Below are 22,944 nucleotides of genomic sequence, written 5' to 3' on the forward strand. Positions count from 1 at the left end.
AGATTTCATTAAATTTATTGGAAAATAAAAGTCAAGATATTCCGGTTTTTTGTGGTACCGAAATTGTATCAAGTATTCCGGATGCCCCAGTAGAAGTAGACAAAAATCAACCAATATTTGACAAAGAAAGTCCCACTCCTTCCCAAATCCTGACAAATGAAGAAAAAATAGAACAACTGGAATTATTTATATCAGAAAAATTTATGCTCAGTCACGAATCTACAATAAAAGCAATAAAATTAGCTGAACATATGCTACCAATCTGAACATACTACTATCCCAAGTTTATATGCATGAACTACCAAATAGAGACTCAAACCACAAGAATTATTGTCCAAACTTGACCAAATCGAAGATATATGTTCAGAAGTGCTCATTTCTGCCGAAACCGATCAGAAACAGCTTTGGTATTGATAACAGTCAGTATTGGCAGTAATACACTCCAAGACAGGATAAGAGATGCAGAGGAGTTGTCTAAAATGGTCTCCGATTATGATCTGCAGAGGAAATTGAGGAAAATGAAAACATATTTGAAGCAATATTCAAGAATTTTGGAAAGCAGTGGGCTAAAGGAGGCCAAAAGGAGTTTTAAAGAGTCAAAAGGGATTATTGACGCACTGAGGGAGTCAATTGTTTCAAATTTGTCCAACATCGAAGCCATTTGTCCAGAATTAGATAATTCTTGTGATAATAAGTCAGCCAATTTGGAATTATTGCTGATTTATTTACACAACGAAATCAAAGCACTTAATCAGAACATTAAAAGTCAGAAAAGGAAAGAACAACTGGAGGAATTGAATAAACTATCAAAGCAAAGAGAAGAAATGACTGAAGAGACGGAGAAATTGGTCATGCAAGCTGAGAAAGCTTCTGAGATGAGTCTCAGAAAGGAAGAAATGAGATTGGTTATGTTAGAATTGACTTATTTGTGTTTAGAAAGACGATTTGAATAAAATTAACACAGAAAAACTGAGAAGAGCAGAGACTGAGGTGAGAAGTCTCAAGGATAGTGAAAGAGATGTCTTACTGAGTCAACAGAGACTGGAATTATCAAGACAATTGCTATCGAAGACCGGATTAATGCTTTGGAGAGGAGAGCGGAGTTCAATATGTCGATAGAAGGGTTGTCTCTGCCTAGTCAAGTTGCTCAATTCTCTGAGTTGAGGGAGTGTCTGGAAATTTGGGACAAGTGTCGGGCTGTGGCTGAATTGATGGACATTCCGGGGAATATATCTAAGGAAGAGTTGTGTCGAGTTATACTGTGTGGTGTGAGTGGTAGGAGTTGGGTGGTTTGGGAGTTGTTAAAGATATGATTGCTGTGGAGAATCGTTTGGGCACTGAGGGTTATGGTCAAGTCAGGCAGTGGTTGGATGTTGTGGAGGCAATTTATCGTTTGAGGATTATTGACTGTCTGAGCAATTAAGTCTTAATAGTTTACTAATTATTTTAAAAACTGTTAGAATTGAATATAGGAAAAATAATATCCAATAAAAAATGATTTTAATAAATGATAGTAATGAATTTAAAGTGTGAATAGCTAGAAAATATTTATTCTAAAATTGGGTAAATATTGGAATGTCCGATCCCACACTGCATGTTCTTATTTCTTGCCATTTTTATATAACCGTTCTCTCCGTAGTAACGAGACCAACTGCCAATAAGACAGTCGATTGTACCTATTCTTGACCAACCAATACTTTTTTCCATTCTCAATCCCTTTACCAACGACCACTATAGCGTGATTTGTACGATTTTGACATTGAGGATTGTCGTGAACTCCTTAATTTAGAACATTCAAGATTACCTTTTTTATATAATTGAAATGATAAATCTAAAGCAGTGATCGGTCCAATGTTGATTAGTGCTTTCATTAACTCAGATTCTGATGTGAATGTTTTGAATCCAGTCATTTTTACAACATTTTTCCTATATCTGCAAAACCAACTCTAAAGATTGACATGAGATAGTACACCCTGGCTTCGTAAGGGTACATTTCTTCGGTGTCGATGCCACCATTTTTCATTATGTATTCAAATACACTTTTCTTGTGGCCCCCGGCACATCCGTCCGGTCCAATACAGTCGATTACATTTTGCTCGCTGAAGCTAACAAGTTTGCCGTATTTAATAGCGAATTGGCCTTCAAAACTTCCCAACTAAGAATTGATTAGTGTTGGCCTTCAAAACTTCTAAGGAAGAGTTGTCTCCAATAAAAAATGATTTTAATAAATGATAGTAATGAATTTAAAGTGTGAATAGCTAAAAAATATTTATTCTAAAATTGGGTAAATATTATAATCTCCGATCCCACACTGCATGTTCTTATTTCTTGCCATTTTTATATAACCGTTCTCTCCGTAGTAACGAGACCAACTGCCAATAAGACGGTCGATTGTACCTATTCTTGACCAACCAATACTCTTTTCCATTCTCAACCCCATAACCAACGACCACTATAGCGTGATTTACACACTTTTTGCATTTAGTATTGTCGTGAACTCCTTGATTTAGAACATTCAAGATTACCTTTTTTATATAATCGAAATGATAAATCTAAAGAACAGATATATGTAGTAATCGGTCCAATGTTGATTAGTGCTTTCATTAACTTAGATTCTGATGTGAATTTTTTGAATCCAGTCATTTTTACAACATTTTTCCTATATCTGCAAAACCAACTCTGAAGATTGACATGAGATAGTACACCCTGGCTTCGTAAGGGTACATTTCTTCGGTGTCGATGCCACCATTTTTCATTATGTATTTAAAAACATTGTCTGCCAAGCCCCCGCCACATCCGTCCGGTCCAATACAGTCGATTACATTTTGCTCGCTGAAGCTAACAAGTTTGCCGTATTTAATAGCGAATTGGCCTTCAAAACTTCCCAGCTACAATTGATTAGTGTCTTATACAGCTCCAAATATATAACAGGATCCACAGCTTCCTTCACTCTTAACATGAGTGACAGCATTACGATCCACCCAACTAAAGTTGACTGGGACGTCATAATTATCTCCAAATTCGGGTTTGGAACGAGATTCTTGAAATTCGGTTAAATTGAGGTCAAAATGAGATTCTTTATGCATTTCTCCAAAGTCCTGAATAGTTAGAGAAGTGGTGAGATACCATGTCCGCGAACTGATTGATGCCTAGAGCATACGAAGTCTCCCTTCTTTCGTATTTCAAGTTTTGTTGATCAATTAGTTCGAGATTGCTTCGAAATATTTCCCGTCTTCGACTCTCTTCGTGTGGTGGATATTTTTTGTCTACGAAAGTAAGTATAATGAACAACTAAATGTTTTAAGATATTCATTCCATTTCAGATTAAACTGGTGACCCTGGGAGATATTGGAACGAATATTGTCTTTATACTTTATTGCTACTTTGAGTGGACTCGAGCCGAGACTCCTGACTATGATTGCAAAAACAACAAAATGTGTCATAAAGTTATAAATTGAATTTAACTTATTCAATTTTATTCGTCTTGCTTAATTTAATATTTTTAAATTGCAATTTAAATAAAACAAAATTCGACTAATTTTTTACTTTTCATGGATCCTCCAATTCCTTTCGTTTTGATAAATTTTACTTTAATAACGTTACTTTATTGTTAATAAAAAGAAATTAACCATCCAACGTAAATTCAGGTTTGGGAGATCAACTGTCGATGTAATATAAGGAGATAGATGGATCTGTGCCATATGTTAAAAATTTGAAATGGTAACCACAATATTGGACATTGATATGAGCAGGGAATTTGACAGGATTCGTAGAGAAAATCTGAACTGATATACGATGTAGACTTTTTGTTAATTTAAATCTTTTTAAAATGGAAACAAGGAAAAAAGAGAAGTTAACTAAATTAGATGAGTCGCTTAGCGGATAGACAGGCAATTTCCACGTAATATCGCAAAAGATATCCGCTGAAAAAGCCAGCTCGTTTCACGACTGTCGTGACTCCTCCTCGAGATGGTTAAACCAATCTCTGAGAGGAGTTGGAGCGCTTTGGTTGAGGCAAGGGCAGATGCAGACCCAGGACGAGAAGCGGAGTCAACCAGCGATGATGAGAAAAATGAGTCTAAGCAAGTAACATCCCACACGAGTGCCATTTCCTCCCTGAACGGAAATAAAGTCGACCCATCAGGGCGTTTTCCATTCCCACGGTCTAGTCCTATCGGTTCTAATATTGAGGGGAATCCAGCGGCGTTAGGCGCATGCTTTACAACATTATTTAATGAGGCGTGCCTGGAAATCCTGCCGGCACTGAGGCGACAAGAGAGAGGAGTTGTCCACATTTGCAATGGTGCGGCTGGCAAATCTCTATGCCAAGCCGTAAACAGATTCCGATGCGGACTGATTCGTTGTTCAGGAAAATACCAGCTGACGAGATCGATAACGCATTTAGCCAATCTGCCGAATGTGGCAGACAAGCACAATTAATACTTGCCAACTGAAGCTGGTCGGCGTGTGAGCGGATATCTTCAATTACGTGCGAACAATATATGTTGTCCCAGTTCCTTTGAACAGAAGAATGTCCGGGACTTTAAGTCCCTGAGAAACCCACTCGTTGACACCAGCCGCATATTCCAACAACTCGCACAGTTCAGAAAAGGGAAAAAGAACAGAGTAGACGAAATTAATGAAAGCGGACAACGATGATAGGTAAAACGGAAGGGATAAGGATAATGAATCATCACACGGGTCGGTACCACCATCGCCTACAATGTCCGCTAAGCTGCTGATAGCATCCGAGTCAGTTCGGATGCCGAAGCGTGCAATGCCTTTTGAGTGGACTACAGGTGGTACCGCCCAGCAAAACCTGGAGGGATGTAATCGAAGAACTTTACGGTGTCTTCCTGCCACGTACAGGAGTTCTTTGGAAAGCACCTGACTGATTATATGCGAGATAATTTCAAACAGAACTCAGTGCAGGGTCAGTCACATCCCACGCTTCCGTACCGGGTGTTAAATAAAAATAGATTCAAGCCTCGGCTGTCCAGACTACGGGACAAATGCGTTTACGAGGAAAACCGTGTTTGGTTTCGTGGCTGGATTAGCCGGCTTCGGAGGGAGATCAAAAGAGAAATCCGTGAATTCGAAAGTTCACGGTGGGAGCGGGTCTGCAGAAGAGTGGACGCGCACTTTCCGGACTTTTTGAAACAATTGAAGAGCCTGTGGAAGAGGGGAGACAAACTCCGTGCGCCTTAAACGCTCTGTTGGAACTTTCGTCTCGGACCCGGTTTAGGTGGCTGAAATATTTTTAACCCACTTCAATGAAATCTCGAGAACTGACGGAAGTCCCGCCGTGGTTGATCACCGGTTTACAGGTCTTGTTTAGCGAAAGCTTCCTAAAGAAGATAATGTCTGGGTGGCAGGTAAGGCGGTAAGTCTTAGTTTGCGGCTGAGAGGTGAGCTGTGTGCGGGACTGAAAAGACAGGAATGCCGAAGGTCTTTGTCTAAACTCTACTAACAATCTCTATTTAAATAAATATTTTTCTTCAATGGTGTCCCAAACCGAGCCCTTACTGTATTATGTTTCTACGGCAGTTGCTATGTATAATATCAGTATCCATCGCCCATCGGCTAAGCAAAGCTTTTTTAGACAAAAACTTAAAATTCATCGCAGATATTTCAACATTTCTCTCCAACCCAGCTATGTCAAAAACGATACTTTCAACATCCGTTCTGTTACAATTTAATACATCAGTTATCATCATTATTTTCAGAGAGTCCATAAGATATCTTAATTCAAGATGATGATTTTTAGGTTGCGTCCTAAGTATGGAAACACTCACTCATTGAACATCGTTATGAAAAAATAGTTTCCACTACCCAAAGGAGCATTTCATGCAAGATCCGGAGTCACTTTGCCCACAGTGGTAAATGAAAATCTTGGAAAAAATAAGATTTTACGTGGTAAAGATTTTGATTCTCTACGGATAATTTTAAAATCAGGGAGTCTGGAACAGGTTGTGCGTAAGAATAAAACACATAACACAAGGAAAACTTAATTTGTGATTTTCCGGGAATGCTCGATAATACTAGTTTAACAACAGCACGTCCGTGTAGCCAGAGGAACCTATGTTTCAGTTGTGCAAGACCAAAAGAGAAAACAAGTAAGTTAGTTATTTTAATTAATCCCGAAGAACTAAAAATTTTCATATCTTTCTTATGTTTTTTTATTTTTTTCATCGGCGTGCAGCTGTTTCTTAGACTAGAAAACTCAAGACATCTCATTTGAAGTCCAGGAAAGCCTCGAATCCCCGTGATGAGATGTTCATGATGGCGTCACTCGTCAAGGCAGCTTCTGGAAAAGCTTCCGGCACAGGCAGCTTCTGGAAATAAAATCCGAAACCATGAGTTTGGAAAGAGATTCTTGGCCCATCAACTTTCGACTTCAACATTAAATATTTGACAGTTTTGACTTTTATTTGTGTCAGAAACTGTTAAATATAATGGAGAAGTTCAGCAGTGAGAAGACTACGGGAAAAATGGCCAAAAGTACTCTCGGAATAGAATTTAAAAATTATAACTTGTGGGGCAATTTTAAAAATTAAACTCACTTTCAACCTGGTAATCAAAGTATTTAATCTAACAAATAAATGATTCTTCACTATTCAATTAATTTTTTTGTAATTTAGTTTCAATGTTAAATGTACTCATATATAGATAAAATTCTATAATCGCAAGGATAAAAAACATCTGGCTAAAAAATAAAAACGCATATTTATAAGACGTGAGAATCAAAGAGAACTTAGAAGAAAAATGGAAATTAATGCCGTCATTAAAGAGAATGGTATTTGTATCGTGGGTTTCAAAATTATATGGAAAAACATCTTTCCAACTCAGCGACTTCGGATATTTAAGTGAAGAGTCGTTCTTGTAAGTTGGGCAGAATCTAATTAACAAATGTGAATGGCTTTTGTATTTTTATCTAGAAAGTAATCTCCTTTAATGTTAGTTACTTTATAAATAATGCAGTTCAGTGCTAAAGACCTTTTGATAAGATTTTAATGATTTCTCATTGTTTCTCTTTTCTCTCTTTTCAATTCTGCCTCCTTCCTTGCTTCATCCTTTCATAAGTCAACAAATCATCCGGAATTGCTTACTATTGATACATGCATCCAATCAAAATGAACTTCCGAGCTGTCCGAGTAACCATTATCATAAATATTGGTGTCGAAGCTCCAAGCATTAACGTTTCAACCGCTATCGGCATCACGAAAAACTCATCCGAAAGGGCAGAATATTTGGATAGCTTAAAATCTTCGGCCTTCTTAGAAGCAGATTTAACCTCTAGAGCACAAATATGCCTCAATCTAAAATAAGTCGAACACTTTTTCAATTGAGAAAATTTGGAGATGTTGAGACCAACCCTCGTGACGGATATCATTCTTTTAAATTAAATCAATTACATAAGAAATACATTTGTTAACGATCATCCACTATTGAGACTATAAGAAGAGTGAGGAGAGTTGGACAGGCCATCCAGGCCGTAGTTTATGACTACATTAAATATTCTGATTTGATTATGTTATCTCGTTTGATGGGTATTACTTGCCGTTTCTATTCCAGATGTTGAACAACCGAGACAACACAGCAGTTTACCTAAGCTACTCATTCTTCAGGCCGGGCTCTTGAAAGAATTGATCAACCTTGTTTTGGAGCACCACGAGTTTTCGCACGCGTCATTTTCTTGTATCTCCAACTTTTCAAAGAGTTCGGATTATTGAAATGTAACGAAAATTGATCTCTCCACTTCGGCGGTGGAGAGAATTGAAACTTTATCACTTTTCTGAGCATTACGGTTATTAATTCGAATATATTTCCCTGACGTTAAAAGAGTTTGATTCAACGTTAAACTACTACAATCTTGTCGCAGCTTTTAAATTAGTTTTGATTTTTTGAAATGTCTAATAGCCAGGATTTAGCAGTTGTTGGAGCTTTTTAAAACTTTTCTGAACCATATTTAAGGAGTACCGTTTATTTATAAGGTTAATATTTTGTGGATTAAATATTCAAATTTCAACTGTCCACTCTGGTTTAAGTTCCCGCCCTGCCTACAAATATAAATAATCTCCTCCAACAAAAATATCCTTTAGTCTGGCATGCAAAATGTCGGAGAGACGGTTTACATCGCCAGTCATCGCCACAATGTGTTGATTTTTGAAAATAATTTTGTCAACATTGACCAGGGTCACAGCAGTCCCAGTGCAGAACATTTCCAGCAACTAAAACCCGTGATGAAACTCGCATACACGGCCATCCGAGCTAGCCTCATGCAATTCCATGATTGACAGTTCTCGTTCACTTACAGAAAACCCTCCCTAAAAGTCAGACCCCCTTAAAAGTGCCATATTCTTAGATATTTGTAAAATCGAGTCGCGTGTGATCCCTGGAAGAAGCAGTCCTGAGTCGAGGGAAGGGGTGACCAGTTCCCGTTCTGAGTTAATAGAAAAACTCACCTCCGGATTTGTTTGTCAAATACGCAAAAAAATTCATAGTTCCGGATTCTGAGATGACACCACTTTCATCATCAACCAACAGACACTGAGCACAGTTGTTTTCTCTTGCTTTCATCAGGGAATCGACAATGGAACCGTAATTCCTGTTCAAATGCAATAAAGTCAACACATTCCCAATTTGTATTCCCCGTTGGGACGGAAACTTGTTTTGCACGTGTCAACGTATAGGGATATGACCCTACTGCTAGAAAAGTAGTTCTCAGAAACAGACACGATGATGTACAACAAAGCATTGGTGGGAAAATCAAAGCCCAGAACCATCTGGAAGTAAAATTCATCGACAGTTACGTCATTTGCCATAATTGTAGGGCGTAAATACAGAAATGTGTTATCATTTGCGGGGAAAAGCCACTCCCTTTCCAAGTCAATTAATTTTTTTGTGCACTCAACCAGTTCAACTGGGTCAAAGTCCTGTAAAAATTACAAAAATAACTCAACAGGCAAAAACAATCGGTTCGAACTTTTTAGGAATCGTTGGTAGTGACTTAAAGGCCTGAAAAGTCTAATTTTGTTGTCCACGCCCAGTGTTGCTTTCATTCCTTCAAAAGCCTCGGTTGTTATAAGTTGAAATCTCACCAGGAAGGAATATTGAAGAGCGTTGGAGGAGGGGTGAAGATTGAGGTTGTGGAATGGGAGTATTTGGGGAATGCTCCACCCTTTTTCTTTGTTCCAACACGCCTTGAAAATGTGGTTTGTAAATATTTTCCCGAATCCAAGTGGCCGTTGAAGGGGGTTGGGGATTGCTGAGTCAGATTTTTGAATTTTCAAATTTTGTGCCTATTTATTTATTTCAAATTTAACACTTTTAGATCTGAATATGACCTTTTCGGAATGCGGGAAACGTACATTAAAACAACTTTTTTTGTTAAAATAATATAAGTTTATTTTATATTTGGCTGACCAGGTTATAAAAGTGATTCAAAAATTTTAATTAATTTATTAAAAAATACTTCGACCATTAAAATGAGAAAGTTTTGGTAGAATGAAATAATTTTAGTACAGTCAAGCCGCACTAAACCGACTCTTCGGTATACAGAAGTTCCTTTAAAACCGAACTAAACTCCAGATCCCGATTCACCTCATTCCTGCTATTTCATCGGATCTCCTCTATTCCAAATACCGGCCGTATTTTGTGATCCAAAGTTGAATTTTCTTTTAGCATAAACCGGCCTCTTGACATCAATCTTTGATCTAATCATATTTATTATGTTACCAAAACCACGTTCAACCCAAACTAACTAATCCGTTATCTTGATGCACTTTGCGGTGGTATTAGGTGCCCCCTGAGCGTTTCCAGATCCATTGAATTAATAGATCTATCTGACTTAAGGAGTTGTCTGTAAAAAACAAATACGTTATGAATTGTCTTTAGAAAAAAAATTCAAGCAATACCGTATTTTCTCGATTATAACACTAAGATTTTTGCTATATACATTTTTTTGCTATATTTGTAATTAATTTCAATAAATGGGGTGCATGTTATAATCAATAGCTAAAATAAATTACAAGTTTTCGATCGAAAAAGCATTGTCAAACTCACTTTGACGCACGAACATTGTGCAATTTCCAATTTTTAATTTAAAATACACGCATATTAAAGATCGTCAAGCCTCACAGCCATCAAAATCCTGCATTAATAAGCTGGAAAGTAAAATGGCGATGGAAACAAATGGCTAACGCCAATATCTTTCTTGTAACAGCATAAAAACACCATGAATCTACAGTCTCTATCTAAGAATTCTTTATCCGGTTTTAGTTAGGTAGTTACCCCGACTTCTCTAGCTGGTAGGAGGCCGGCTGTCCTCAGGCGCTCAGCAGCGAGTGCTGCACGGAGGGCATTCCTCTTTTTGTTTACTTTTTTGATTATGTGGGCAACATGAGAGGAGAAGACATTGGTCGTAGATCACTCCCAGGATTTTCGGAGTTTTTTAAATGGGGGAGCGTTCTCCAAAGATTTTCAACTCTGGATGCTGTTCTAGCTGGCGACGGTCACTGGTGAACAACGTAAAACTGGACTTGGAGGGAGAGAGGTGATTGGTTACAAGCCAAGACTCCAATAAATCCAGATGAGTTTGTAGACGTGTGGAAGAAGTTGAAATGTTCTTGTCCCGAGCCGCAAGATCAAATCATCAGCATAAGACATGATCAAAGTGTCTTTCAGCTCAGGTAAACTGCTCAGGTGGAGGTTAAACAAGGCCGGGGAGAGGGCCGATCCTTGCAGGACTCTATTCGGTAAGTATCGCGCGTGCGACGTCTTCGACATGAACAAAGTGCGACCCAGTTTGCCGGATATGAACGACTTGAGGCATTTTTGAATCATTGGAAGAATGCTAGTCGCTGTAATTTTGTTTGAAAGAACATGACGGGAGGTCTTGTGAAGGCTTTTGCGATGTTGATCGAAGCCAGAATTGTGCGAAGTGGTGGTTTGTTGTTGTTAAAACCATCCGCAATAAAGTCCGTTAGTTTTATTAGGTCCGTAGAGGTGGAGTGAGATGGGCGGAAACCATGTTGGGATCTAGACAGGTTTTTGCAGATATATGTGATTCAAAATGAATCTCTCCAAAACTTTCGAAGCGGCACAAATCAAAGAGATTGGCCGGAAAGTGCCTGGATCCCGAGGATCCTTGTTCGGCTTGAGTGTTGGGATTATAGTTGATTGTTTCCATAACATGGGGACATATCAATGAAGTTTGAAAGATGTCCGTGATGGCTCCAAGTCCATTCGGCCCAAGGTTTTTTAGATGATGAATGGATATTCCGCCTGGGCCTTTCACCGGCGAATTCTTAGCATTCAAGATTAGGGCACATATGTCCATCCAGTCTATCTTGATCGGGGAGACGTTTGGCGACGGAGGGGGATTCAATATATGTACACGATTTGATCTGTCCATGTTGATCTGACAGATAGAGCTGTGGTGGGACATAATGTCATCCGCTTGTTCTCGAAATGACTTTGAGCGGAGGCGTTTATTTATCCCAGATTCGTGAGTGGAATTGTGTAAAGTCTGTCCGGAAGAAATAGACTTCAATGCGTTCCAAAATTTAGTTGGCTTGGTACGATGATCCAGTCTGCATACAAACTCTTTTCACCTGGCTCTTTTGTTTTGTAGAATGTGGTCAGTGATTATCCCGTTAATACTTGATAATCTGGAGCCCGAGTTGGAGTCCCGGACGCCATTCCTCTTTATTGCCCGTCTCTCTTTTATAAGGTCAATGATCTCCCTTGTGAAAAGTGGTTTTGCCCCGCGGATAAATCTTTTGGAAATGTATTTTCGGTCTGCAGAGATTATACTGGGTCATCGATCGATTTAAAATTTAGGACTGAGAAGTTTGAGAGATACTGATCAGTTTCTTGTTGGAATTTCGACCACAGTCAGCGTTTGTAGTTGACGAATGTCCTTTTGGTAATAGGACTTTGGGAGTATTTATCCGGTTTTGAACAAAACAATCTTAAAAAGAAGGAAAAAGGTAAGATTTCTGTTTGTTTGTCAATGGGAAATTTTAGGTGCGCACTATATTTGATTACTGCGTTTTCCACATGTTTTTGGCCCCGAATTTCCTGCGTGTTATTGTCAGCTGCGCTTTGAAATCGAGAAAATGCGGTAAATAAATCAAACCAAACATCTAAGATGAGACAAAATTTTTTTTAGCACAAATATGGAGTTGAATAAATCCTATTAATCGTTTTTAAATCTGAATTATGACAATTGAAAGAAAAATACAGAAGACTATTAATGACTCAACTTTATGACAAAGAATTCGCAAATTTATTCTCTCTTAGATGCAATCCGGTAGATTAGCAGAGCTTCACGATAAACGTGAAATCAAAGATAATCTTCCCCTGCATTAATAAGTGTGACATTCCAGTGAAAATATAGATTATAAATGACAATCCTGTAACAATTTATTGATACTCCTCGTGAATAGACTAGTCAACAATCATATGAAAAAAAATTTGCCAACTTAAACTTGGAACTACCTACTGAACATCCGAAAATTGGGAATCATTCCTAATTGACCAATAGCAAACAGTCTAAGCCTCTGAAGATAATGACAGTGACTGAGATTTTGATAAGTAAACCGAACCAAAACATATTTCAACAAATGCTGGAATAAATTTCTCATATGCTCACACCAGAATTACTCAAGCCCGTCAACAGACTAAATAATACAGAGATTGCTGAATACAAGACAGTCCATATTGACAGATTTCTATTAATTGTACTGTTTTAATTTTTTGTTACAAGTAAATTCAATTACTTATTTAATATACCAGCCTCCCCTCTATACCGGACAATTCTATAGTCCCGAGAAGAATCGGTTTGAGAGGTTTGAATGTATTCCGTTCAGAAAAATTCAGTATCAAGCAAGGAAACTTTTAAAAAGTGGAAATTATATTCTAATGTTTAAAATGCTGAAAAACTGCAAACTTGAGGAAATTTACTGAAAAACCAAAAGTGGAAAAAAGAATAACTTCATTGCGAATTTTTTATTCCCCAAATAGACACGAAAAACAGAGAAAATAAAGTCACGTGATCCCAAAACGCGTCAGAAGGCTCCTCATCTTTGCCAGATTTTTCCCGCATGAGCCTGCGCAAGTGCGTTTTGGGCGTGTAGCCCGTGTCTCCGCGATTGCTTATATCTTTGTCAATATGAATGCATGATAACTTCCATGTTTCAAGAGCTGAGAATTTTCTAAAAATCCAGCGCTTTGTGAGCGTAAAGACTCTTTTCAGACTCACCTCGAAATTAATTTACCTCATACTGTATACAAGCAAAAAGGCACCATGTACTGATTCTATAAACACCTAAATACGAAATTTGTTCAAAACTTCTAAAAACCGGAGAGACATTTTAAGACGTTGGTCTTCTTTCTAAAGTTCATTAAGACATGGAAAAGTGGTGAGAAAAGCACATGTGAGTATCGAAGGTAACTTCTAGGATCTTCTGAGTTCTGGAGGACGGAGTTTCGTTGTTGTACAGTCTAAGATGGACTAACTTCTTCTCAAGTCTTTTATCCAAGGTGATGAGAGAAATCGTTGACTTTTCTGAATAATTTGATAGGCGGGTAGTAATCCAGTTATTTAATATATTCAACGTTCATTGTAACCTTTAATGAAGCAACCAGGATGTCCTGATCTTTGGAAGCAAAAATAATGTGTCACCGTAGAAAATCAGGATATCATTTCATTATCCTGTAAAGAAACCCCATTTGTGTGAAGGCGATTGTCCCATACAAACTTTTTTCTGACTACTGATAACGTTGGATAGCCACATTTTGAGATTGGCAGGAAAATACATTAAAAGAAATTCAATGCATTAAAATTTTTTACAAAATTCAACTGGCATCGATTATAATAATTGGAATTTAAACAATCTCAACTAATTTCTCAGAGGTGCAATCAATAATTTATACTTTTCACAATTCAAGAGAACACCTGGCGTCTGAACATGCGTATTTTCAAACATACTTTCAACACTTTCTAATTAGTCCAAATGTTGTTATATAAATTATTAAAGTAAAGACCCAAAATATTAAAACGTTAATATCGTTTTCTATTTTTAAAACTATTCTCCTGCAGTTTATTCTGCACTCCAAATCTAACAGTCGTGACATTAAAGTCAGCCGAGAGAACCCTCAAAGTGTCATTTCTCATAACCAAAGTCAAAATATAATTTTCAGCCTGAGCACCCAACATTAGCGGACTTTGATTGCACACTCGTAGTTCCCTCAGTGACTGTCTCTCATTAACCCTCTCCACAATATAAGCAATGGTCGACCCAGTCAGATAATTAGAACTCAAATCCAGTTTAAGAAGACACCTGTTCTCCTTAAGGACATCTCCCAACATCTACATAACCAACACAAATACTACCATTCCAGCCTGATTTGTCAGTCTTACATTTGACATGGAAAGACTTGTCAATGAGGTGTTTTTCCTCAAGGCAAGACACAGTCTGGAGACCTGATCAAGACTAATATCTCTAATATTATTCAAATTAAGGCTGGTGAGCAGATTATCTTCAATTCCTTTAATAGAATCCTCAACATCGGTCTCGTTCTCCCCTTCAGAGACGCTAAAAACGTCTTTAAATAGCAAAATTTGACCCTCACTTGATTTTAAAATATTTGAGGCAGTAGAAATAGTGGCTGAGTGATATTCCTCCTGTGTGACCAGTCCAGGCAGACCCAGGATAGCTGGATTGGCCAAAATTGAGTACCTGCCAGTTCTGCGTAGTCTTTTGGGTCATATTCGGCCAAAGCCTCTCTGATGGAGGCATCGAACTCGCCTTCTACTTGAGGCTCCTCTTCCAAACTGGGCTGCTTGGGTTCCACTTTTTTGGAGACGTGGGGGACAAGTTCAGGCCAGTCTTCTTCATTTTTGGCTGTTTCCTCCATAAAATGGCGGAGTTTCTCGATGTTGAGTGGTCCGGTTGGCTGCTTAGTGCAGTTATAATTGCTTCTACGAATATCCTCCTCAGTAGATATCTGATAGTTGTCATTTTGTTGGCGTATACCCCAGAAGAAGACAAGAGTTGGTTTATTTCTTCCAGATCCTCAGGATGGGACTGAGTGAGGATTTGTTCTATGCTGGATAAATCAATGTCCTGAGTCATATTTATAAACCCACAGGATTAAATTAATCACTATCTATTGATATAGATTAATACATTTATTAATATAAAGTAAATAAATAGCTATATAAAATATAACGAAACATTCAAAAGTCCCCAAAGGGGAAAGAGTCCGAAACTTTTATTAGAAGCAGTTGTTAACCCGTTTTTGAATAAATTGAATTGTTTGAGATGGAGGAAACATTATTTATGATTAAAATGCTCTATTTCAAATAATTTATATTTATTTATTAATTAGATTATTATTTTTTGAATGGCTAACCAAATTTAATGGTATTAATTTTCTTAAAGAAATAATGTTTCTATAGTTCTGTTCGTTGTTATGCAGTTTTAATTAATTTCCTTTAAAAATGTAAAGTTTTAAAAATGTTATCTCTAGAAAATGTTTTCACTTAATTTCACAAACTTAAATTACAATATTAATTCTCAAAATGAATTCAAACAACAATTTTTACGACCCCCAATGGCTATCCTTCGAGCCTAGGGATCTCCCTTTATTAAATCCCCCAATTCTAGAACATTCTCGTGCTTTATCCGAAGAAGACATATTTTTTAACTCTCTAGCTTTCAGCAATGTCGATTATTCATCAATTTTTGAAGAATTTGACAAATTTGTAAACTCAGATGATTCCCCTCAAGATGAGGAACACCCTCCCATTGAAAGACCGGACTCCCCCTTCCCTACATTCTGTGACCCCTCCACCAGTGGAGCCAAAATGGAGGTCTCGCAAAAAGAGCGTAGGCGTGCCCAAAACAAGATGGCTGCAAGAAAATACCGAGAAAAGACAAAACACACCAAAAAATATTATTCTGCAAAATATGCACAGCTTTTACTGGAGATTGAAAACATGGAGAATTCCTACGCAGAAATACAGGCAGAGATTGAGTTTTATATGGCTGAAATTGATCGGCTAAGAAATTGAATTGTATGATTATTCCACTTGTCTGTTATCAATGACACTCTTTACGGTAATATAATATTGATTGTCTGGATTATTAATTTGAATTATTCATTTTTTAAGAAATCTGATTACATATTTATTTAGTTTGATAGCTAATCTTAAAATATTTTACATATTTGTTACTCTTATTTTAGGCCACTTTATCTTAAAATACTCTTATTTTTTGCACGTGATTTTCATATCCGTTTTCTTAGGCTACTGATTAAATTTTCCTGGGTGAAAACATCCATCCAAATTTAGAAGCATTGTTTGATCAATAAATGTTAAAATAATTAAACAAAAGTGGTTAGCTTTTCCTCCCTAAATAAATCCAATTAGAGAAATAATTTAAATAGCAATTTAATCATTATTAGTGTCATCAAGTTTATTAACAGCCTCCTTATACTCGTAGAGCGGCTCAATGGGAGATTTGAGTTCAAACTTTCTGAATTCCTGGTCAAATTCAACCGGTTCATACACAATTCGTTTCAGCTCTTCGTCATACCTCAACTGGCCATTCAAAGCACCCTTTCTACCTCATTGTAGCCTCCCAGTGGAAAGTCCTTCCTCAGCGGGTGACCTTGGAAGCCATAATCCGTCAGAATTCTCCTCAGGTCGGGGTGGTTGTTGAAAAATACACCAAACATGTCCCAAATTTCCCGCTCATACCAATTGGCGGCGGGAAAAATAGAACAAACTGAATCCACGGGGGTTAACTCGTCGGTATATGTTTTGATCCGCAGACGTTGGTTGTAACGAAGGGAGAGGAGATTATACACAATCTTAAATAAATTAAATAAATACTTCAAATCTATGTGTTCTTGTGGGCACATCGACACCACAAATGTCTGCCAGTGAAAGGAATTGGGCGTTGTGGTTATCTCTGAGAAAATGGAGTGTTGGGACGACTCCAGAGGGGTGGATGCATATTTCCAATTCGTTGTGGGCCACCTGAACTAGTTGGACATATTTTGGTAGGCACTTTCTGACATAATCTCCAAATGTTAGCAGATGCTTGGTTTTGGGGTTAATTTCGGCTTTATTATATATAGTTTGAATAAATAATACCATTTTGAATAGTTGAACTAAATCGAGAAAACAATCGTAGGTTGCGCACACAATGCAACATTGTAATAAATTATTTTAATAATAAAATAATATATTAAAAAAGTAAAATATTTTTTATTTATAAATAATTAATTTGAACCTTTCAATCAATTTCAGAATTGGGGAGCAGATCAAAGGTTGCTTATGTGAAGGAACGTTACCCTACTTGAGACTGTTCAAAAGTAAAAATAAAAAAAATAATTTTTTCGGTTTCTATATTCAAAAAAGGGTTAATAAATTATAAAATGAAAATTTTTAAATATATTTAAATTTACTTTCTTGTTGGTCTTTCCACATGTCTCAGATTTGTCGAAAAGTGTCCCTACTATTAGAAGAATTAATACAAATGGAATTTTTAAACGGAAGTATGAATAAAACATCAGTTAATAGAGCGAACATTCCCTCTACCTCGCCAAATCTCAAAATTTTCCGATTTGACCACAATCGACAATGGCAAAAAACCGGAAAATAAACCACAAAAATGCAAAGATATTTCACTATTCGATATCCGGTACTATCTTTGTTATCAATTTAGGGTTGGCCGAATTTTGGAAATCCGGGACCACCCTTCAGCCGATAAGTTGTACCACATGATGGTCGATGTGGGTGAGTCCCAGCATCGGTCGATCTGTGCTGGTCTTCGTCAGAAAATTGAATCTCAGAATCTTTTAGGCCAACTTGGCCTTTTTGTATGTAATTTGAAGCCAATGTCCCTCCGAGGGTTACTTTCTGAAGGAATGCTGTTGTGTGCTGTCAGTGGGGATTTTGTCCAGCCTCTTGTGCCTCCCAATGACTCGGTGGAGGGGGAACGTGTGGTGTGTGGGGAATATTACACCTTTCAGTCTGTCAAACCCAAATACGCTAATTCTGATATGAATATCTACAAGGTGGTTCTGAATGATTTGAGGATTGATGATGAGTCCAGGGCTATGTATCAGCAACAACCTCTCACTGTGCCTGGGAAAGGGCAAATTACAGCTCCACTGTTCGTAAATTGTTCAATTTCCTAATTATTTTCTTGTTTTCTTTCTTTTTAATTTGATTTTTTAACTTAGTTATGACTATTGAAAGTGAAACTTGTTCTGATTTGTTGCATTTATTTGTTTATAGGATAATAAATAATCAATTTTAATCCTGGCGTCGATATTCGATTATTTTAACTTTATTTTTAAAAATCGTCATTTGAGAAAAAAACAATAAATATTTGTTAGTGCAAAGCCTTAAGATTCAAACTTTTTAATGAAGAATTACGTGATCGGTTTTAAAAGCAGCTACGATTCAGGATTGTTCAACGATCGAGTTCACTATGAGAGCATGATCCAACAAAACATTCTTGAATCTGAGACCAAACAGCTTTTGATTGAGGACCAGATTGAGCAAAAAAGGAGTTTTAATATCTTAGACAATCAACTCAATATTTCGAAACAAATTAATTTAGAACAATTTAAAGAATTTATATTTTCTGGTAGACTTTCAAAGAAACGTACAAACAACACAATGATGGAATACATATCACGAATTGTCATTACTAAATCTTATTCTGGACACGTCAAAGATTCAAAAAATGAACATTCACAGCAAAAAAACATCAATTACAATCAAATTGATCAAATTGGAGAATCAAAAATAATAAAACTTGAACTCATTCCTCGAAAATACTCAAAACCAAATCGATATGATCCACCAAAAATCAGATCCCCGCCAAAAAAGATGATTTTCCCAACGATCCGATCTCAAAAAATAAAGACCGAGTCACCAAAACTTGAAATCCTGAAAAGTCCTCAAATTTCCACAAAAAAATATTCGCCTAAATTCTACATTATGGGAAAAAATGGATCTAAATTGTTTATGAAAATGTCTAATTTGTTAGAGTGGAACGAATTCTTTTATCACTCGGATGGATTAAAACTTACAACAAACGTGACAAGACACTCAAACTGATGTGGGTTGAGTGCAAGTCGTTTTTTCATTTCGAAACATTCAAAGAAGGTTTGACGAGATAAAACATGTAGAGGAAATTATATGGTCAATCACATTCAGAATTGTGAAGTTTTGACCAATAAAATGAACTTATTTGTAAATTTGTACGAATATGGTCAATCCTGTTCAAACTTAAGACTACAAGAGTTCATCCCCGAGACTTTCACGATCAAAAATTCCAATGAACTCTCCGACTTTATCGAATCCCGTTATTCTGGTTTATATCACGTGTCAATGTAGCTGAACAAATCTGGATCTGTAAACCTGTCAACCTTAATCAAGGAATAGGAATTCAACTGATTCGATCAACGGAGGACTTGAAAGCCATGTTTACCACAAAAAATAAATTCCGTGCAAAAATAATGCAAATGTAAGTTTGCCGATGTGATCCAACAGTTACATTGAACGTCCTCTGCTCCTTCAAAACAAAAAATTTGACATTCGGACATATATGGTTATTGCAAGTACAAAACCATTTCTCGTCCTCTTCAAAGAAGGGTACGTCCGTCTGAGTTGTCGACCCTATCGAATCGAAGACCGCGATCTGACCACTCACTTGACTAACCAGGCATATAAGGGGTCACTCACGAGTAGTACGTGCAGAAAAAAAACCCCGAATACCATCAAATGAAAGAAGAGACCGCTTGGTCAATGGATAAGTTGAACGAATATTTGAACGAAATTTATGCAAAACGCGGAAAACTAGAAAAGAATTGGACTAAGACAAAATTAATTGTTGAGCTGTTTGAGTTAAATTGATAGGAAAAAATGAAGGAAATTTCGTTATTTTGTTTCAATTCAGTGAAAAACAAACTTAAAATACAACACGGATTTTTTGAAATTTTTGGTCTTGATTTTTTGGTCGATGAAAATTTTGGAATTTATTTGCTCGAAATCAACACGAATCCTGCTTTTGCCATCAACTGTTCGGCTTTGGTCGAAATTATTCCCCACGTGATCAGGGAGTCCATTGGTTGATTTTCCTTATGTATGCTTAAAGAACTCGCCGTAGAGTGCTTTGACAAAATCGTGGATCAAAAAAGTATCACTCCCATCAAAGCTCTTAATAAATTAAAAATTATATATAATGAAGAATTTGATTAATTTAGTTTTAGTAAATTTACTGTTGTGGTTTTGATCTCTCGTTTTTTGCAACAACCCTTGTCGATTCTAACTTTCAAAAAATTTTCAGAATTGCTTGATTGCCACTTTAGGAGGGTTTTTTAAAGTACAACTGAACTTGTGAATTTTTGCCATTTTACATTGATTAAATTTTTAAGACAGATTTCTTGCCCTGTCGCTGCCTTATAGGAAATCAAGTTTTCCGTTTTCTTATAAAATCTGTTGATTCCGCACGCTGACTGCATTTAGTCCCGGAGAGAAAAAATAATCGAAAAAATAAATTTTCAAAATACTTGATTCAAAAATGAAAATAGTCTTTAAAATAATAATAATCAATCTTATTGCAAAAACAGAGACAGTGACAGAAGTTCGACGTACCATGAAACGAGACGGCTTTCTGAGGAAACGTCTATTTGCGTCTATTGAAGCCATTTGTCAAGAATTAGATAATTCTTGCAATAATATTTCGGTTAATTTAGAATTATTGCTAATCTACTTATACAACAAAATCAAAGCACTTAATCAGAGCACTAAATAAAATTAACACTGAAAAACTAAGAGCAGAGACTGAGGTGAGAAGTCTCAAGGATAGTGAAGAAGATGTCTTACTGAGTCAACAGAGACTAGAATCTGCCTGAGTTGAGGGAGTGTCTGGAGATTTGTGACAAGTGTCGGACTGTGGCTGAATTGATGGACATTCCGGGGAATATATCCTAGGAAGAGTTGTGTAGAGTTATCCTGTGTGGTGTGAGTGGTAGGAGTTGGGTGGTTTGGGAGTCGTTAAAGATATGATTGCCGTGGAGAATCGTTTAGGCACTGAGAGATATGGTCAAGTCAGGCAGTGGTTGGATGTTGTTGAGGCAATTTATCGTTTGAGGATTATTGACTGTCTGAGCAATTAAGTCTTAATAGTTTACTAATTATTTTAAAAACTGTTAGAATTGAATATAGGAAAAATAGTATCCAATAAAAAATGGTTTTAATAAATGATAGTAATGAATTTAAAGTGTGAATAGCTAGAAAATATTTATTCTAAAATTGGGTAAATATTGGAATGTCCGATCCCACACTGCATGTTCTTATTTCTTGCCATTTTTATATAACCGTTCTCTCCGTAGTAACGAGACCAACTGCCAATAAGACAGTCGATTGTACCTATTCTTGACCAACCAATACTCTTTTCCATTCTCAATCCCATAACCAACGACCACTATAGCGTGATTTGTACGATTTTGACATTGAGGATTGTCGTGAACTCCTTAATTCAGAACATTCAAAATTACCTTTTTTATAAAATTGAAATGATAAATCTAAAGCACTGATAGATGCAGTGATCGGTCCAATGTTGATTAGTGCTTTCATTAACTCAGATTCTGATGTGAATGTTTTGAATCCAGTCATTTTTACAACATTTTTCCTATATCTGCAAAACCAACTCTAAAGATTGACATGAGATAGTACACCCTGGCTTCGTAAGGGTACATTTCTTCGGTGTCGATGCCACCATTTTTCATTATGTATTCAAATACACTCTTCTTTTGGCCCCCGGCACATCCGTCCGGTCCAATACAGTCGATTACATTTTGCTCGCTGAAGCTAACAAGTTTGCCGTATTTAATAGCGAATTGGCCTTCAAAACTTCCCAACTAAGAATTGATTAGTGTCTTATACAGCTCCAAATATATAACAGGATGCACAGTTTCCTTCACTCTTAACATGAGTGACAGCATTACGATCCACCCAACTAAAGTTAACTGAAACGTCATAATTATCTCCAAATTCGGGCTTGGAACTAAATTCTTGAAATTCGGGTAAATTGAGGTCAAAATGAGATTCTTTATGCATTTCTCCAAAGTCCTGAATAGTTAGAGAAGTGATGAGACACCATGTCCGCGAACTGATTGATGCCTAGAGCATACGAAGTCTCCCTTCTTTCGTATTTCAAGTTGTGTTGATCAATTAGTTCGAGATTGCTTCGAAATATTTCCCGTCTTCGACTCTCTTCGTGTGGTGGATATTTTTTGTCTACGAAAGTAAGTATAATGAACAACTAAATGTTTTAAGATATTCATTCCATTTCAGATTAAACTGGTGACCCTGGGAGATATTGGAACGAATATTGTCTTTATACTTTATTGCTACTTTGAGTGGACTCGAGCCGAGACTCCTGACTATGATTGCAAAAACAACAAAATGTGTCATATAGTTATAAATTGAATTTAATTTATTCAATTTTATTCGTCCTGCTTAATTTAATATTTTTAAATTGCAATTTAAATAAAACAAAATTCGATTAATTTTTTACTTTTCATGGATCCTCCAATTCCTTTCGACTTGATATAATTTTATTTTAATAACGTTATTTTATTATTAATAAAAAGAAATTAATCATCCAAATAATTTTACGATGAAAAAAATAGACAAAAAAACTAGTTAATTATTTGTGCATAAAGTTTTTTTAGACAGTTCTTTAAATGCGTTGTTCAACTCGCTTACTTATCTTCTCCAGAAAAATTCTTGGGTCCATGCTTTTTAAGATGCGGAGAGCTGCAATGGTTTTTGCTCTCTTCTTGACATGCAGACTACTGTCTGGGTTAGCGTCAATTGTAAGCCACAGGTAGCGTATACAGCTT

General features: G+C 36.7%; 1 protein-coding gene and 2 pseudogenes across 1 annotated transcript; 2 read left to right on the forward strand and 1 right to left on the reverse strand.

Moving 5' to 3' along the window:
* Window positions 1-468: 468 nt before the first annotated feature.
* LOC115228110 lies at window positions 469-21,140 on the forward strand. The gene is made up of 3 exons (XM_029798774.2): window positions 469-905; window positions 937-1,253; window positions 21,070-21,140. The coding sequence occupies exons 1-2, from the start codon at window positions 480-482 to the stop codon at window positions 1,117-1,119; spliced, it is 609 nt and encodes a 202-aa protein (XP_029654634.1). The 5' UTR covers window positions 469-479; the 3' UTR covers window positions 1,120-1,253; window positions 21,070-21,140.
* On the reverse strand, window positions 16,562-17,231 carry LOC115228131 (annotated as a pseudogene).
* LOC115228132 lies at window positions 18,449-20,167 on the forward strand (annotated as a pseudogene).
* Window positions 21,141-22,944: the final 1,804 nt, after the last annotated feature.

Source organism: Octopus sinensis, unplaced genomic scaffold (genome assembly GCF_006345805.1).
Source record: "Octopus sinensis unplaced genomic scaffold, ASM634580v1 Contig09569, whole genome shotgun sequence".
Taxonomy (NCBI): Eukaryota; Metazoa; Mollusca; class Cephalopoda; order Octopoda; family Octopodidae; genus Octopus; species Octopus sinensis.

Bases quoted from the DNA above. Each gene is read 5' to 3' on its own strand.
- LOC115228110 (XM_029798774.2), top strand. From the start codon at position 480: ATGGTCTCCGATTATGATCTGCAGAGGAAATTGAGGAAAATGAAAACA. The intron at 906-936 runs GTTATGTTAGAA...ATTTGTGTTTAG, and splicing joins GAAAGGAAGAAATGAGATTG to AAAGACGATTTGAATAAAAT.